General features: G+C 38.5%; 2 protein-coding genes across 4 annotated transcripts in view; one reads left to right on the forward strand and one right to left on the reverse strand.

The window, feature by feature from the left end:
- rsf1a (remodeling and spacing factor 1a) overlaps positions 1-6,899 on the reverse strand; it is a 26,444-nt gene extending 19,545 nt beyond the window's left edge. The window contains exon 1 of one of the 2 annotated variants that reach the window (XM_028464234.1): positions 6,745-6,899. Coding sequence is in view for 1 of the 2 variants with exons in the window: in XM_028464233.1 (XP_028320034.1) it covers positions 487-640 (154 nt within the window). In the remaining variant the exon portion in view is untranslated. Of the gene's footprint in view, positions 1-486; positions 700-6,744 lie in introns of those variants that run through there. The other variant, XM_028464233.1, reaches the window with a different exon arrangement.
- On the forward strand, positions 2,322-12,479 carry LOC114474161 (pannexin-1-like). 2 transcript variants are annotated; one of them, XM_028464235.1, is made up of 8 exons: positions 2,322-2,539; positions 5,139-5,375; positions 6,830-6,945; positions 8,772-8,959; positions 10,225-10,503; positions 10,572-10,794; positions 11,971-12,205; positions 12,306-12,479. In XM_028464235.1, exons 2-8 carry the CDS (start codon positions 5,195-5,197, stop codon positions 12,389-12,391), a joined length of 1,308 nt encoding a protein of 435 aa, XP_028320036.1. In that variant the 5' UTR covers positions 2,322-2,539; positions 5,139-5,194; the 3' UTR covers positions 12,392-12,479. The 2 variants fall into 2 exon arrangements, with proteins under 2 accessions (XP_028320036.1, XP_028320037.1); XM_028464236.1 differs by having other exon boundaries at positions 5,166-5,375.
- The last annotated feature ends 2,295 nt before the right edge of the window (positions 12,480-14,774 follow it).

The raw sequence follows: 14,774 nt of genomic DNA on the forward strand, positions 1-14,774 counted from the left end.
TCAAGTTCAATTTTTTATATTTATTTTTCTTAAATCTAAAGGCTCGATTTTTTTTTAAATTCTATTGTGTATTTCAAATTATTTATTTAGTTTTAGTCTAACATTGTTTTCCGCCTTCTAAAGTCGTATTTTTGTCTGCTTTTAAAGTTTCTACCAATAATTTAATCATTCTGGCGTGATAAAACTTTTTAAAAAGGCCGCTGGCCGTTGATTGGTCAGAACGCAACATAACACCAGCTAACAGGGTGACCAGTAGTTTCATAACACCGCCCACTAACGAGCACCGCCGGTGAACGAGTGAAGCATCCCGCTGCCCACGGACGCGATGCGAGGGTCAGCCCGGGTCCGGGTCCCGCTCTCCTCCGGCCCCGGTCAGTCAGCACCGGGAGCCCTGGGAGAAGCGGGCTCTGCTGGCGGTTCGGGGCCCTCCGGTTCCCCGCTTCCCGGTGTCGCAGCTTCACTCTCTACCTGAACCGAGGCGCTCACCTGCCGTCGTGTCCCGCAGATAGCGCTCCATCTGCGGGAAGGTCATGTCGGGAAGGTCCAGCGCGGCTCCGTAGCGCTCCAGGAATGAGCAGACCTCAGCGAAGCTGGAGCAGAGCAGCGGGCCGGAGCTCCTCGACACCGCCGGAGCAGCCATGTTTCCAGGCGGAGGGGAGCGGGAGGGGATGCGGCTCAATGCGGCCAAAATGAATGGAGTGTACCGGTGTCAAGGCATCCGACGGCGGGGCGAGGACACCGGTGCGACCTGCGAAAGTAAAACCGCTACGGACCGCCAAAAACCTATTACAAGACACACGACTATTAACTTCACAGAAAAATGTATTTATTCAATATTTACCAGTGGTCAGACTTAAATTTTAAAAATGGTCATTATCCTGACCATAAAAAAGCTAAAAATGTAAAAATGTATCATTAAAAAGCCACTAATAAATTCATGGCCATTTTTAAATTAGTCAAATTCATATTTGGATAATAAACAACTTGTAATTTTACTTTTTAAATGTTATGTAATGGGTATTTATAAATGTTGCATCTCATGTATATTTTTTCATGTAAATTTAACAGTTGTTTGTCCCTACTTTAAAAAAAAAAAGTTTTATTATAAATGTAACGTATATGTTTTTTTTTTTTTTTTTTTTTTTTTTAAATATATATTCATTCATACAGTACACTGAATTTGAAGAAAGTGGAATTTCAATAAAAGTGTACTATTGTATGAATTGATAATTGGCAAACAACACTTTAAATCTGTCTAAAATCTACAATATTAAATCAAAGTGACAATTTGCAGTACATTTGTTGGAGTAGAAATCTTATTCTAGCTCTAACTACTTTTAATCACATTCCCAGCAATATCCTACTCAAAACATCACAAATAAAGACAAAAAAAAGGGGAACAAATGACTCATAACACATAGAATAGTGTAAAAACACACAAACACTTGTTTCTTTTTTCCTGCTTTAATATTCTGATTGGTATTTATTCTAATGCTGTGTATATGAAATGTGTTGGTTGATACAATGACAATAAAAAATATTCTATTTCTCATACATAATGTTTCTGAGTGGTAGAACTACTTTTCCAATTTTCCTTACTTGTATTTCATGCTTTACTTTGACCACTGATTAAAAATGTAGAAAACTTAGATGTTTTTACTAAACCAACATGTCCTACATTTTTGTCTTTTGACAGAAATTGATTTGAGTTCATTAAAATGTTTTCTATAATTATTTTATACTATAAAAAGTAAAGTATGATCAAGAGATATAAAGCTCTTGATTTTGAGGACTTTCTTGATTTTTCTGGGTCAACGCGACAAAAAACGTAATCACATTCTCCTTCGTTTTATTTTGGTAATCAGTTCTTCCTGTTTCCTCCTTCGCTCTCTCTATTCGATGCTAACTTTATGAATTCGTATTACAATTCCCAGAATCCTACGCGAACGTTTCAGCATCAGCAGCCGCTTTGAAAAGTTTGGAGTTTGAATCCCGAAACACACACACGCACACAATTTACACAACATTTACAATTATTTTAAGTAACTGATAAAATAATTCAAAGTAAGTTTAGTCTCCAAAGACAATTTTGAATTTATTCAACTAAAGTAAATTTTCTGAACGCACCCACTCCAGAAATGTCGGTAACATGTTGTCAAAAGATAAAATCTGTAATTAAATCCAAATTTTTGGTAAAAACAAAAAACAACAACAACAACAACAACAACTAAGATTATAATGTGAAAACTGAGGAAAAACACACAGAAATCTAAATGCCTAATTTCCAAACGACCGTGAATGCATCACCCGGATGTGTCCGTGAAGGCGTCTCTCTGTGTTTTAAGAACGCGCGGCGGAAAAAGAAGCTACCAGTGTTTCACACACACACACAGAACAGTAACAGTTTAAAAACTGGAATACCGTATTACTTTATTTAAAACGTTTTTGAGCTTTTGTCGGACTGAAAATACTGGTTTTCCCCGCAGAAAGAAGCCTTTAAACACAACATGCGTCCTCGATAGAAACAACAGGTTTGAAGGTAAGAAGTTACTTTCACATTTAACACAAAACTCTCTTAAAATACAGATTTTAACTCAAAGAATGCTGGTTTTATGGAAGTATCCGATGGTTTAAGTGTTGGTTATGTAGGCCTACTTTAATCTGAGATATTATTTTCAGGATGGCCGAGTGGTCTAAAACGCCGCACTCAAGGATTCTTCTTTCCGCTAATGTGGGTCGAATCCCTCTTTTGACAATTTTTTTTCATTTTAACTCATTTAACACGGAAAATTCTACCTTTAAAAATGCATATCCGACAAAAATAAACATTTTAAGGTATTTCTTGGGTGAGAATGTGTTTTCTCGATAAGACCCCCGGGGGGTTCAGGGACTCTCTCACTTAGATAGAGAAGAGTTTACCTCTGTACTGAGATTATAACCCTATAAACAAATAAAAGACGTGTCCGTTCACTTTGAAAACAAAAATAAACAACACGGACACGTGTTTTATTTGTTTATTAGGTTATAATCTCAGTACTGAGGTTAGGGTAAAAAAAAAAACAAAGGATTACTAAGGTAGCTAAAAATAAATATGAGCTAAAATACAACTGACGGAACGTGGTGCACCTATCACGTGACCTAAACTGGCCAATGAGGGGCGTTGCGTATGTATAGAGTGGCAGTCTATGGTTATGTTTAACGTATCCGTAGCCACGGACAATTTTATAGGCAGTGGCTATCCGTACGGTTGCCATATCAATATACTGACATTCTATCCATACGCAGCGGCCCTATTTGGTCAGTTTAGGTCACGTGACTAAGACTAAACCTTACCCTAAACCTAATCCTAACCCTAAACGCTACGTACGTGTACTTCGGTAATCGTACCAATAGCACCAGGGGTTGTCCGTACAGCAACCATACAAATAGACACTTTCAGTGTTATATTAGAGATGCTGTTCAGGTATAAACAACAATATATATATATATATATATATATATATATATATATATATATATATATATATATATATATATATATATACATAACACCGTAGTAGTTGTAAATAAATGAAAAATGTGCATTAAGTAAGAAAATGAAGGAAGAATGGATGGGATGCATGTGTTGTGGTGGTAAACAAAGGAGTTGGTCAGTGTTGTAACACACGTTGCGTTCACACTCTCGTGTGTGACCACACGAACCTGCAGAGGAAACCAAAGCTCACATGAACTCAGACTGCATCACACACACACACACACACACACACACACACACACACACACACACACACACACACACACACACACACACACAGACACACACAGACAGAGCAACAAGTCAAGTCATGCAAGTTTATTTTCAGATCTGCACCAGACACCGCCTCACAACAGCTACACAACACAACAGCTGGGTCCAGTAGCTATAATGGGTTCATTGGGTTGTCATGTTCATCTGATTAAACTCAACTTCTGTATGAACTGATAAAAACAGATGATTTCCCTCAATTTTCACTTTTCACTCAAATCAAAGACATTCTTTAACATAAAAGAAGAAAATCAGATTTTGATAAACAAATAAATACCAGGTTATACTGGTTTTATAGTCGTTCTTTAATCCAACATGATGTAGCGAATGAAAATGTCTATAGAGGGTTTTCACGTCGCGTAAACACAGCGTCATCAAACCGGAAGTGGCCATACTGGAGGTACTCAGCAGCTAAACAAAGCAGATCCCTAACGTGGAACTAAATGAAATGGTGAATTATTGCCGTGATTTTGGCTGTACCAATCGGTCAGACCGTGAAAAACATTTTGAGTTTTATAGACTGACAAAAGTTAGAACAAATCAGGGAGAACAATGTCAACAGTTATCAAAGGAAAGGAGGAGCTTGTGGCTAGCAAAGCTAAACCAGGATCTACGAGGCAAACATCTGGACAACATCTGAATGTGTTTGTCTCATTTCTTGTCAGGTTAGTGAATTGTTGATAGCAGCAGCTCTGAACTGATTTTCTAGTGTGATGATAATATAATTCATATCAAGCTGCTGCATGTAGCATTATTGACTTAATATAATCACATTTAATAACCTGCTCTACAGTTGCTAAAATGTAGAGCTAAAATGTAGAGCTGTATTTCTCATTGTATTCCAGGTCAAAGGTCAGAACTTTATCTAAAGGATGATCCAGATTGGGTTAGGGTTAATAGCAGGTAATTGACCATATCAGGATACATAATAGACATTAGAATCTCCGGGTCGTCATTGATCCAAGACGAGGGAGTGACTCCTATGGATCTGCACCACAAATAAACCCTAACTTTTCCAAATATGGTAACCAAGTCCTTCCCTGTGTGCCTTTGCATCTATAACACATTTTGAGGGAGCTTTTCTGTGGTTTTGGACAGTTAAACATCGCAGTATTTACCTCAGAGTGCCGCATATGGTGTCACGGACTGAGTTTACCTCGTACTGAGATTGATTATGAGCATGCGCAATACCGCAATACTCTGCTGTGCTGAGTGAGTGACAATCTGTCAACAACTTGAGTAAAGTAATAGTGTTTTGTTTTATTGTTGTTGTACGTTTTACTTATTTTAATGGATTATTTTGTTTTGTTTTATTTTGAAAACGTCTCATCAGGCTCGGTGAATAAACAGCGTCTCCCAGTGTGTGCAGGTGACCAGCACAGAGCGGCCATGGCCATTGCACACGTAGCCACAGAGTACGTGTTCAGCGACTTCCTGCTGAAGGACCCAAACCAGGCCCGGTACCGCAGTGTTCGCACCGAGCTGGCCGTGGACAAGATGGTGACGTGCGTGGTGGTGGGTCTACCTCTGGTCCTCATCTCACTGGCCTTTGCTCAGGAGGTGTCAGTTGGTGAGTGTGTGACACGCGCACCGTACATGAATACAGGATCTTTGACAGTGAAGCCCCGCCCCCTCAGACCCCTGTTGTTGCGTATTGACTATTTCCCTAGTAGTAAGAATCTAGAGATGTTATAAATCAACTAATGATCATGTTAACTGGTGACTGAGTCTCAAAGCTACTACTTCTGATTATTTTTATTAAATAAAATCACGGTGTAAACCTCATAGATTAATGAATCAAACATCATTTAGTCCAAAAAAGTAAATGGTTAAAAATCACCGCTTGAATATTTTGCACATTGCATTATGGGATGTGGAGCCCTTTTTTATTTCTTTTTGGAATAAATGATTTCATATTAATTGATTAATGAGGCTGACACTATGATTTTTCTGTAATAAAAATCAAATCATGGACAGCAGCAGCTTTAAGTGGGGGCTGGTTGTGCTCATAAGTCAGTCATTAGTTAAAATGAACACCAGTTTGATCAAAACACCAGTGATTCTCCAATTATTACAATTATTTCATTGGATTTTGCATTTGTTAATGGTGAGGAATGGGGGTAGGACTGTTCAAGCCTAGGCTTCTTCTTATCTATTGTCAAACGAGTCAAATGTGTTTTACAGTGGGGCAAAAAAGTATTCAGTCAGCCACCAATTGTGCAAGTTCTCCTACTTAAAAAGATGAGAGGCCTGTAATTTTCATCATCGGTAAACCTCAACTAAGTAGGAGAATTTGCACAATTGGTGGCTGACTAAATACTTTTTTTGCCCCACTGTATGTGGAAAAGGCTTTTTCATTCTTAGAGATTTCTGTTATTTTTTCCATTGTTCATTCATTTTCATCTATTTTAATCATTCAAATAAATAAATAAATTAAAAATACTGAGGAGCTGTGGCTATTCAATGTTTCGGTAGTAATCAAGTATTCTAACGAGTATTCTATCAAATAATTGACCAATAGGATAAAACATGCTTTTGTTTGATTAAAGCTTGAAAGAAAAATATGACCGATCACTGAATATTACAAACAAATTTGTTTCCTTTTAAGGAAAAAATTACATTTAAAAGTTGTATATTTTTTAAAGAAAATATTACAATAAATCTGTTGTCAACCAAACATGACAAATGTAGACATGGTAAAAAAAATAACCAAGGCTTTGAAGCAGAGAACAGTTTAGCACCAGATTGCTAAACAACACCCAGCAATGCTGCAGATTACAGTTGGACATGTGTTGGTACATATTATTACTCATTTAGATAAATTAATTCATGATTTATGGGTTTTCCTACATTCCTGTGTCTGTGTGTGTGCCATTTATGATATTTATTCCTGTTTATTCATGTATTCATGTTTGGTGGGAGGAGCTAATATACAATACCTTATGTGATGTTCACGGCTGCCGAGCCCTGACGATTGAACGTGTCACATGACCAACAGAGGCTGTGTTATTGGTTGTTTCTCAGGGACTCAGATCAGCTGCTTCCCTCCCAACAACTTCTCCTGGAGGCAGGCGGGGTACGTGGACTCGTTCTGTTGGGCCGCCGTGCACGCTCACACCAGACCACTGTGGCTGCATAAGGTACACACACACACACACACACACACACACACACACACACAGCGATTGATTATTACGTTGTACTCGACTACATGATTTAAAGCAGCTAGTGACGATGGCTAACATTTATTAAACTTTGTGTGACCCCCAAATACATTTCTGAGGCTTTCACGTTTGAAAGTTGATGATGAAACAATGGCGAATGTTTATTTGGTGATTTTTTTTCCACAGAAACACCCAAATCTGGACCAAATTTAATGTCTGGAGTGATGCCATATCACGGGAACAGCAAAACTCAATCAGAACAAAAGTGACGTCTAGCTGTGTTTCAATTACTCTTGGAAATGTACAAAATCTAAATAGTTCAATAAAAACTGGTAATAAAAACATCTAAATTTAGAAAAACTCGTGCAAATGTCACTAATAAGATTTTACGCTTTCATGCGGAGGTTTTTCAGACGTTTCCATATTGAAATGTGGTTAAAGATCAATGGAAACACTTTTTCTGCAATTACATGTCACATGACGTGACGTACATGGTCACATGACCACTTCTGTCTGAGAAAACATAACACGGTACGTGTGGACAGGAGAGAAGACCCAGACATTTCTTAGTGTTAGACTTAAAAATTATTAGTGCCACATTAGACGTGAAACAACAAAGGAATGCACAGTGTTCTAAGGAGGTTCTAAGCATCCATCGTCCTGTAGAGAAGTCTCACGGGATGAGATTTAATTGGAGTTACCAAGCTCCACAACAACCTTCCATGGAAACACCTTCAAAACGCAAGTACAGTTTGTCAACATTTAGAAAAATTGCTTTTATTTTGTGGAAATCTGTAATTGAAACACAGTGTCTGTCTTTCTCGTCCAGTCGGAGAAACACAAGAAATGACATGAAAACACTTCTAAAATATCAGAAATGGAGCGTCAAACATTACAGGATTTCCATTCCACAAAATGTTTCAGAAGTTCAAGTCACATGACCATTTGTCCAGCGGCAATTTTAACCTTCAACATTCATTTGTTTGTGAATAAATGTGAGTGAGTGTTAAAATAAATGGGGGCTGCAGAAAGCTTCCTCTGACAGGGTTGTGTGAGACGTGCTGATAAAAAAAAAGAGACACGCCCACGTCTGACAACGGTCAGTGAGTGTGACGTTATGTAAACAAACAAACACACAGAACCATTCTGTCCCATCAATCTTCCTCCAACACACTAATCTCACCTGATCAAACGAGATCTAACAACATCTAATTCTGCGTTCCAAGCAACACAGAACTCCAGGTTTTCCGACCTCCTACTTGAAAAAGTGACCTTGAACCTGAACCACCTGAAGGCAGAGCTCCTACTCGGGGAAAGTCTGTAAAATAATCTAATATTCTCGCGCTCAGCTATATTGGAGATATTTCTTCGTGCTGCTGCTGAATTTGGAGATCAAAATTTTCAACTGGGAAATGGCGAGTTCCTAGTTGCCCTGAACGCAGCATTATGTGTTTCTGAGTCAGCTGCTTCTTGATTGGTTAGATTCAGTTCCACGTCACAAATCACACGGTCATGAGTCAGGAGTTGTCGGCTTTCCTTAAACAAACACGAGGAGTTTAGATCGTAAATATGGAACAGGTTTAATATTTACGATTGTCGATGCAGATTATCAGGACAAATTGATTCTGAACAAACCTCAGAGCAAAGGATCATCTTATGAGATTTAAGATAATCTGGAGTTTACCGTCCTTGGAGGAGGAAAACCAGGACAAACAAAGCCTGATTATCTTTGTGTGTGTGCTGCGCTTTAGTCCAAATGACTGGAAGTACTGAAGTATCATCATTGTCGTCTCTCTGTGCAGTTCTTCCCGTACATCCTCCTCCTGGTGTCTGTGCTCATGTACACGCCGGCTCTGTTCTGGAAGTTCCTGGCGGTTCCTCTCCTGCATTCGGACCTCGGCTTCATCATGGAGGAGTTGGATCGCTGCTACAACCGCGCCGTCACTTTGGCCAAACGTATGGCGACCGCAGGGCTGCGTACGCCTGACAGGTACCAGACGCAGGTCTGACAGACAGACTCAGTCCTGGGTCATTCCATTTTTAGGACATCCAACGCACTTTGGTGCAAAAAAATTCAGAAATATTTACCAATTGTTCTGTGATTATTCAATAGACACACTGTATTTTTTTAGTTTAATTAGATTCATACTTTTTTATATACGGCCAATTTAGTGAGGGTGGTATGTGTCGGTTTCTGTGCGTCATCTTCCAATATCTCCATAACTCCATCACATAGGAAAGGTAAATATAGTATAGTAATAAGCTCCACCTACTCTCTCAGAATATAGAAAAAGATCTGCGATACATCCTATCTGGTGGACATGTCAGCTCCTCAACATTGGAAAAGTTAAAAAAGAAACCATTGCATTAGAAAAACATTTATTTTTTAAAACGTAACATTTATTATGATCAAATTTCTCATCTTCTACATTTTCTACAAATTATATTTTTATGTTACTAGTGAAAAACTAATAATAAATAATTATAAGACAGAGTAAAGCTACAATGGCCTCATGTAAAGGATTTTTAATGTTCACGAGTGGTGAAATAACCCAAAGTTTGGGTCCAAAATAAAAATGTCACAGAAAGAAAAATTGTTTCATATCCCAATAAAGAGTAACATGTATACTATCAATTTAAACATATCAGATTGTTTCTTAAATTCCAAATGCAGTTATGTACCAATGAAAATAGTTTAAAAAGAAGTATGTATTTCATATTTCCAGAGCGTGTGAGCCTAGAACCAATGCATATCTGTGACTAATCATTAGTGATGTGAACAGTCTATGTTCATAGCTCTAAGCTGATCACATTACAGGGAGCTGAGACATATGCTAAGTAGTTTACTGAAGACCCAAACATGTTCCAGACCCAAACACACACTGACTTTGTGACTGTTTAGAGGAGCTGACATGTCCACCAGATAGGATGTATAGCAGATCTATTTCTATATTCTGAGAGAGTAGGTGGAGCTTATTACTGTACCACATTTCAGAATGATTTGAGACCAATGTACGTGGCACATTTATTGAAATGAGCTCCCTGAAAAGTCTTTGATCCGAGGTCTTAAGTTTCAAAGGTCAGAGGGTCAAAATAAAAGATTGCCTGTTGTTTCTGTTGGAATCACTGATGAAAAGCATGCTTGAAAACTGCTCTCTACTAATGAAATACTTAAAAAGTTACGTTGAGTTTATCCACACGTTTATGTTTCAGTGTTCATAATAACCACAGCCTCTTGCTCCGCCTCTTTTGCAGCGACCCCACTGAGGGCTGCTTCAACTACCCACTGGTGGAGAAGTTCCTGATGACCAAGCGCTGCTCGCGGATGCTCTTCTGCTACTACGTGCTGTGCCGCGGCCTGACGCTGGTCACGCTGGTGTGCGCCTCGCTCTACCTGGGCTACTACCTCCGCCTGGCGGCCAACACCGACGAGTTCAGCTGCACGCTGAAAGTCGGCCTGCTCGCCAACGACACCAGCGTTCCAGAGAAGGTTCAGTGTAAGCTGATCGCAGTGGGAGTGTTTGCCCTCCTCAGGTAGGAGATCAGCTCAGCACATCAATAGTTTTTATCTTTAACAACATTAAAGCTCATTTTGTTTCTAGTTTGGTGAACTTGGTGGTTTTCATCGGTCTCATCCCGGTCGTGATCTACGCCGGTCTGCGTCCGCTCTTCTGCCAGAATTACGCCCGCTTCCTGGAAACCTACCAATCGTTGCCCACGGTGAGCGTCCTGCCCTCGCCGGACGGCCAATGGGACGACCTGTCGCTCTATCTGCTCTTCCTGGAGGAAAACATCAGCGAACTCAAATCCTACAAATACATCAAGGTGTGTAAATGGCAACGGATGCTCACCTGCTAATGCTAACAGCGCTACAGTGCTACTTTAGTTCCCTAATGCCTTTGTTCGTTGTTTTACGCTAACCTGGGTCTGAGTCGCAGGGACAGAAGAAATTGTAAATATTATCAGAAGAAGAATGAAAGGGAAAAGTGTAGCAGTAAAATGGACTGTTTTAGAAAATACTTTTTAAATAGAGAATAAAGTTATGATAAATAAAACTAACTAAAATGCATACGATTCTTTTTCATTAAATTAAAAACTAGAGAAAAATAAGGCTTTAAAAGACTGAAATGGTTATTTTAAATATGACTTTAGTCAACTTTACTTTTCCACCTGACTAAAACTGTTTGTACTCGTAAGGTTTCTTTTTCAGGGAGTGTCAGCGCTGCAATAACAACAGATGGATGAGATTTAATACCATTTGTAAAACTCTGAAACACTATTTCCTGCATTTTGAGGCCAAATTTTGTGGAGCTAAAGTTTTTAGTTTTTTTTATCTATGTTCCAGCTTTACTTTAAAGTCAAAAGTGATTTGTTAAATTGGTGAAGGTGATGATAAATGTAGTTATAGGTCCTCCACTAATAAATACTCACACACACTGTAGAGACAAGAAATAACATTTCATTCAAAGACTGATTCCTGGCTTCGGCTTAAAAATTTCCGCGCTCGACCCTCCTAGTTGTCAGCCAATGAATTGATTGTTATTGTTTAGAAGATGAGGCATGTTGTTTATATTGGACGGTGACTATGAGGGCAGCTAAGTGCCTGCAGGGGTCCTCAGGTGAACGCGGGGGCATCCGAGCAGATTGCCTGTAGTAAATGCACAGAGAGGCTGATGTATGTGTTTCTGAGTTATGCAGATTAAAAAGATTAAGTTTCAACAATACATTCACGCCTGAAGTCCCTTTGTGTCCAAGTGTGGAACAATTATTATGATGGTACCAATTAAAAAAAAATAAAACAGAAAAGCCCCCTATGCTGGTTGAATCACACCGTAGGGGCCCTGGTGCTCAACAGCACTAGCGAGATCCCCGATAAGTAATAAAAAGTGTCTGAGGTAATTTCATGTAAATATTTGTGCTTCTGTAGATTTCCTGAGGAACTGTAATAAAAACGTATGAAATGATGACGTCTGACGGCTGTGTGTTAATAATGTTCATCAGGTGTTGGAGCTGCTAAGGAGACGTGGTGAATGCTCCGGCGAGGATTTCGACGCGATGGGTTTGCTGCAGACTCTGTGTCTGGTGAAGACCGACACGCTGGACGGACGCAAAGCCACGGCAAAAAAATATGACGAGGTAAACGTTAGCGACGCCACGAGAAACAACAGCCACGGAAACAGCAACAACTCGGCCGTTGAGAACAACAGGAGCGCAGAGACGGAGACAGAGATGAGAGGTGAGGACGAACGTCGTCACGACATCTTTAACAACAAAGCCAAGTTTAAACTAAAGTTCACTTTGTTGTTCTCTATGTGAACGTTACGTGTTGTTTCCAGAGCTGAAGCCTTTGCTGTCTGAAAACTGTGACGCTACGGGATGCCGAGCCAATGAGGGAGAGACGCCTCGGCATCGAGCGATGTGATTGGCTGTGAGGAGCAGCTTCTAAAACTGATCAACTTCTGCTGCCTTTGGTTCTCATGAGTGTTTGAAATAAAAAGACGACAGTTTAACAGAATATTGGAGAATCTTTGAGGAGAGGCTCGTTTGAAACCTCGACGACACCCGTTACAAATGAAATATTATTCTATTAACTTTTATGTTCTAGTGTCTGCTCTCGATCAGACTACAGCAAAACTCAGTCACTTACGTTGTTTTGTGTAAATCATCTCTGTTCATCCTAATTTATCCTGTTATGCAGTCCTGCACAAATAATAATAATATTTACAAAAGATAACAACAACCAATAATAAACAAACAATGACTAAATAAATGATAATGGTAACGTTTCATTTATTCAGACAACTGTTTTTTAGGAAGTTAACTTTGATCTCCTGACATGTTTTGGCTGTCAGTCTAACGCAGAGGCATCTGCTGATCGTATTATTTAAGATAGTTCACTAGTAGCGCTATTAGCATTAGCAGGTGAACATTTGTTCATTGACTGTTCCAACACCTCGATTTATTTGTAGAGTCATTACAAGAGAAAGAACTCATGAGGACACATCAAAGCAGTCAACAGACACCTCTGAGGAAGACTGACAGTTGGCAGGAGATCAAAGTAAATTTCCTGAAAAAAAAATTGTCTGAATAAATAAAACCATAACATCTCTCTATAAAAGCAAGAAAGTTCTGTATTCGTCTAAACCGCCGCATAGAATTAAACCAGATAAATCACACACACTATTTTACTTTGCACCCACACATGAACCCCTTTATAACAGTACAGAGTATGTACACCTCTTTGTACATCCAACCTTCAAACACATACTCATTTGGCTTCCGACAGGCACTGTACTAGTAATAATAATACATACATAATGCATGTAATAAATAATAATGTAAATGGTTTCACATTTAGTGAGAACATGCAAACCGCTGCCCTTATTCTGTGGGGGAGAAATCAAGTCAAACGTTGCTGCAGATGAAAGCTGATGATTTGTTTTATATTTGTTTATAAATCTGTAGAAAATGTTGTGCTCACCTTTGCCTAATGTTCATCTGTCAGGTGTGTTAACCTGTGTGTGTTTCAACACAAGTGAAATAAAACACGGACTGACCTTAAAGCTGCTCCGTCTGCAGGAAGTCCGATTGTTAAATTTGCAGCGTGGAAATGTCACACGTAGAATGTTGGTGAGTGATGCTTTTATTTCCTGGATCTGAACCATGTGAATGTGTATTTGAATTTCCTACAGTTTGTTCGATTCTAAGGAAGGTTTTTTTTTTTTTTTTTTTTTTTGAGAAATGCATGAAATGTTTTAACGTGACTCTGGGATCCTTTAGATGTCGTTCTATGATCACAGATCTACATGAATGCATGTGTCACTCTCGTAGTTGTTCTCAGGGATGAAACTTCGGTACTTTGAGTTTTTTTGTGACCTCCTTGTTGTATAAACTACATCTGTGTGTGTTTTTTATTTTTACTTTTTAAGTAATAGCAGTGTTAGCTCCTCCGCTGTGCGATGTGTAAAAACTAAAATGTGTGCATTACTGTTGGTGTTTTTAATTCAAGTTTAAAATAAACAAAGGAGATCACACATTTTGGAGTTTCTTTGGATAAAAGTCATCAGATTCAGTACATCTGGATACTGGGTTATAACATGAGGCTTTCTCAGAACAAAGCATCACGATCTAGAGATACATTTCCATCCATGAAACAATCATGTCCCGATACGATATATCTCGATACTAAACAATGCAATAAATGTTGTGATATTTTGCAATATCAATAATTCCAAATGTCACCTTTACAAGTTTTACAAAAAAAATTTCAACTTGTGAGAACAAGTAAATGGTAACTAAATGTAATTCAAGTACAAATATAAAAAAACAAGGGATTATCAAACTGTCTTTCTGTTTTCAAAAATGTTCAACTTTTGCCTCTACAACAGATTCTGATTCTGTTAAGTTCTTAAATTGTTAAAGGCTTTTTCTTAAAGGAAAAAAAAATGACAAAAAGAAATCGATTTGAACATTTATTGGATCAATACGATAATTGCATGGTGAAATATCGCAATGTATTCTGCTGCCCACCCCACCCCCCACTCTGCATCGCAACAATAATAGGGTAAAAATAAAATTCTTTAACTAATCCCAGAATGCACCACTAGAGGTCTCTATTTAAACAGAAATTGTATTCTAGGTATTATGTGCAGTAATCGTAATTTGCTGTGTTACTGATGTGTGAATACATGATTGATTTAATGTCACTTGTTGAAAGCTTTTAACATGTTTGTATTTGTATTTTATTCATATATTTGTATAATGTTATTTAAAATGTATTTTTATTTATTATCTTGTGCATTATC

Source organism: Gouania willdenowi, chromosome 13 (genome assembly GCF_900634775.1).
Source record: "Gouania willdenowi chromosome 13, fGouWil2.1, whole genome shotgun sequence".
NCBI lineage: Eukaryota > Metazoa > Chordata > Actinopteri > Blenniiformes > Gobiesocidae > Gouania > Gouania willdenowi.